The following is a 2,806-nucleotide window of genomic DNA, read 5'->3' as shown; positions in this document are numbered from 1 at the left end:
CACCTCGGCCTCCCAGAGTGCTAGGATGACAGGTGTGAGCCACCGCGCCCGGCCAATTTCTGTATGTTTTTATGAGGGTGTCCCTTTCCCCTCAAGTATGGAACAAATTTCTTGATTTTTCTCCCCTTCTTCCCAGCTGGTGAAACTGGCTAAGCGCCTTAAGAAGGAGAAAGTCAATGTTGACATTATCAATTTTGGGGAAGAGGTAAGTAGCGACTGATTCGGGGGCTCTGACTTGGGTGTAAACAGAGCAGTCCTTACCCAGAGGAGGACCCATACCGTGGGAGAGTAGCACAGAAATGGCAAAGACTGGGGAGCAAGGCATGAAGGAGGGCATCGTGTGTTCTTCCTTCCCCAGGAGGTGAACACAGAAAAGCTGACAGCCTTTGTAAACACATTGAATGGCAAAGATGGAACCGGTTCTCATCTGGTGACAGTGCCTCCTGGGCCCAGCTTGGCTGATGCTCTTATCAGTTCTCCGATTTTGGCTGGTGAAGGTGGTGCCATGCTGGGTCTTGGAGCCAGTGACTTTGAATTCGGGGTGGATCCCAGTGCTGATCCTGAGCTGGCCCTGGTGAGCAAATGTTGACCCCAGGGAGAGCCCAGGGGTCCTTCCTTGTTCTCTACTGACACACCTATCACAGAGCTTCAGTGGTGCCGGACAGCCCTAATAGCACTCACTCATTTTCCAAGATCCGATTTCACTCCCTCTTCCCCATAATTGTATCTGATTTCTGCGGGTACCAATGTCTGACTTTCTTGTTTGCTCCTCCTGGTTTAAACTCCAGGCTTCTTCCAAGTCCTTCCTTTTCTTCCATACCACTGCTTATCCCTCCATCTCCTTTTTCCCATACCCTCAGATGACTTCCCCCACTCCCAGGAGGAGTGAGGGCAGGGGAACGTCTAGTCTTGTCCTGCCCTTTGCTAGGCCCTTCGCGTTTCCATGGAAGAGCAGCGGCAGCGGCAGGAGGAGGAGGCCCGGCGGGCTGCTGCAGCTTCTGCTGCTGAGGCCGGGATTGCTACGCCTGGGGCCGAAGGTGAAAGAGGTGGAATCTGAAGTTCTGGGACTGCAGGGTGCTAAATGTTGAAAGCCGGGTGCTGACGTTGCAGAGGGCTGGGGAGGTGTGGCAGGGTAGGGGTGTATGGGAAGGCTGGGCTGAGGGAATGGCTTTGAGGGCGGGTCTGTGTGGATGTGGTACCAGTTCTACCCTGCCCCTCTCTTCCTTTTTCCAGACTCAGATGATGCCCTGCTGAAGATGACCATCAGCCAACAGGAATTTGGCCGCACCGGGCTCCCTGACCTGAGCAGCATGACGGAGGAAGAGCAGATTGCTTATGCTATGCAGATGTCCCTGCAGGGAGCAGGTGAGCCAGGGCCGGGTGGTGGTGTGGAAGGTGGCGGGGGGTCGGGGGGAAATGGAACTGAACAGACTGACCTCTTTTCCTCAGAGTTTGGCCAGGCAGACTCAGCAGACATCGATGCCAGCTCAGCCATGGACACATCTGAGCCAGCCAAGGTGAGGGCCAACCCTGCCCCCATCGTGTTCTGATCCTCAGCCCTCTGGGGCTGGGAGGGCTCCCTCCCTCAGGGCTTCAGTGATGGGTCCTGTGAGGAGCAGAAGGAAACACGTGGATATGAATTTCTGATACGTAGACCTTGCTAAGGTAATGGAGTGCTAGTGGTCAGAGTGGGAGGAATGTTCTAATGTTCTGTACGCTTCCTTCCTTGCTGGCGGGAGCAGTCTGGGCAGTTCTCTAGGATTTCATCCTCCTGGAGGGTGAAAAGAGGGTCTGGGAAGAAGATAAAGGAGGGCCGGTGTGTGACAGCAGGAAACCTAGATGTGATGGCATCTGTTTTACCCTCCGAGTTCAATTAGCAAAATTCTCAGGCTTCTTGATTTGGTCAGTAACGAATGTTTGCATTCCTACCATGTGTAGGATTTTGCTGACTTGTCCTTTCCTTCCCTCGGCCAGAGGTGCCCCACCCCCACACAGTCAGGAGAGAGGGGCTCAGGCCACATGCAGCCTGCTCCTGTCCCCCACACCTGCTTGCTTTCTACTGGCCCACACCCTGCCCTGAGCTAACGCTGCCTTTTTTCAGGAAGAGGATGATTATGACGTGATGCAGGACCCCGAGTTCCTTCAGAGTGTGCTAGAGAACCTTCCAGGCGTGGACCCCAACAATGAAGCCATTCGAAATGCTATGGGCTCCCTGGCCTCCCAAGCCACCAAGGATGGCAAGAAGGACAAAAAGGAAGAGGAAAAGAAGTGAAACTGGAGGGACGGGGTAGCTGAGCCTGCTCATGGGACTGCGTGGATGCGGGATATGGGGTTAGATGTGTGCTGTCTGTAACCATTACAACCTAAATAAAGCTTGACAACTTTTTTTTTCTTTTTTTCTTCAAATAGTCAGTTTTGAGTGTGAGAGAGGAGAGGAGTGCATGGCCCGAAGGAGAGCTTCCCTATTAATTCTCTAAGTCTTGCTTCCTGATCTCCAAATCCTGACCTGCTCCCCTTCCTCCCAGCTCCATCCGTGACAGTCCCTCCTCAGTTCCTCCTGCCCTGGGGCTTCCTTGCTTTCTCATTAAGAGAAGCTTTGCCAAGAGCCCATTTTGTGTTGGGCACTGGGGCTGTGGGGGTGAATAGAAAACAGTACTGGGCCGGGCGCGGTGGCTCACGCCTGTAATCCTAGCACCCTGGGAGGCCGAGGCGGGTGGATCGCTCAAGGTCAGGAGTTCGAGACCAGCCTGAGCAAGAGCGAGACCCCGTCTCCACTAAAAATAGAAAGAAATTATCTGGACAACTA

The 2,806-nt window shown here is 53.8% G+C and overlaps 1 protein-coding gene across 2 annotated transcripts in view; it reads left to right on the top strand.

Moving 5' to 3' along the window:
* Nucleotides 1–2,389, top strand: part of PSMD4 (proteasome (prosome, macropain) 26S subunit, non-ATPase, 4) — a 13,812-nt gene extending 11,423 nt beyond the window's left edge. Inside the window, exons 5-10 of one of the 2 annotated variants that reach the window (XM_012658771.1) lie at nucleotides 137–205; nucleotides 359–574; nucleotides 929–1,037; nucleotides 1,234–1,365; nucleotides 1,450–1,517; nucleotides 2,102–2,389. In XM_012658771.1, coding sequence (XP_012514225.1) covers nucleotides 137–205; nucleotides 359–574; nucleotides 929–1,037; nucleotides 1,234–1,365; nucleotides 1,450–1,517; nucleotides 2,102–2,272 — 765 coding nt within the window. In that variant the 3' untranslated portion in view covers nucleotides 2,273–2,389. Of the gene's footprint in view, nucleotides 1–136; nucleotides 206–358; nucleotides 575–928; nucleotides 1,047–1,233; nucleotides 1,366–1,449; nucleotides 1,518–2,101 lie in introns of both variants that reach the window. The other variant, XM_012658769.1, reaches the window with a different exon arrangement.
* The last annotated feature ends 417 nt before the right edge of the window (nucleotides 2,390–2,806 follow it).

Source organism: Propithecus coquereli, unplaced genomic scaffold (assembly GCF_000956105.1).
Source record: "Propithecus coquereli isolate 6110/MARCELLA unplaced genomic scaffold, Pcoq_1.0 Scaffold59, whole genome shotgun sequence".
NCBI classification, from domain to species: Eukaryota; Metazoa; Chordata; class Mammalia; order Primates; family Indriidae; genus Propithecus; species Propithecus coquereli.
This window is presented reverse-complemented; position numbering and strand designations above follow the sequence as displayed.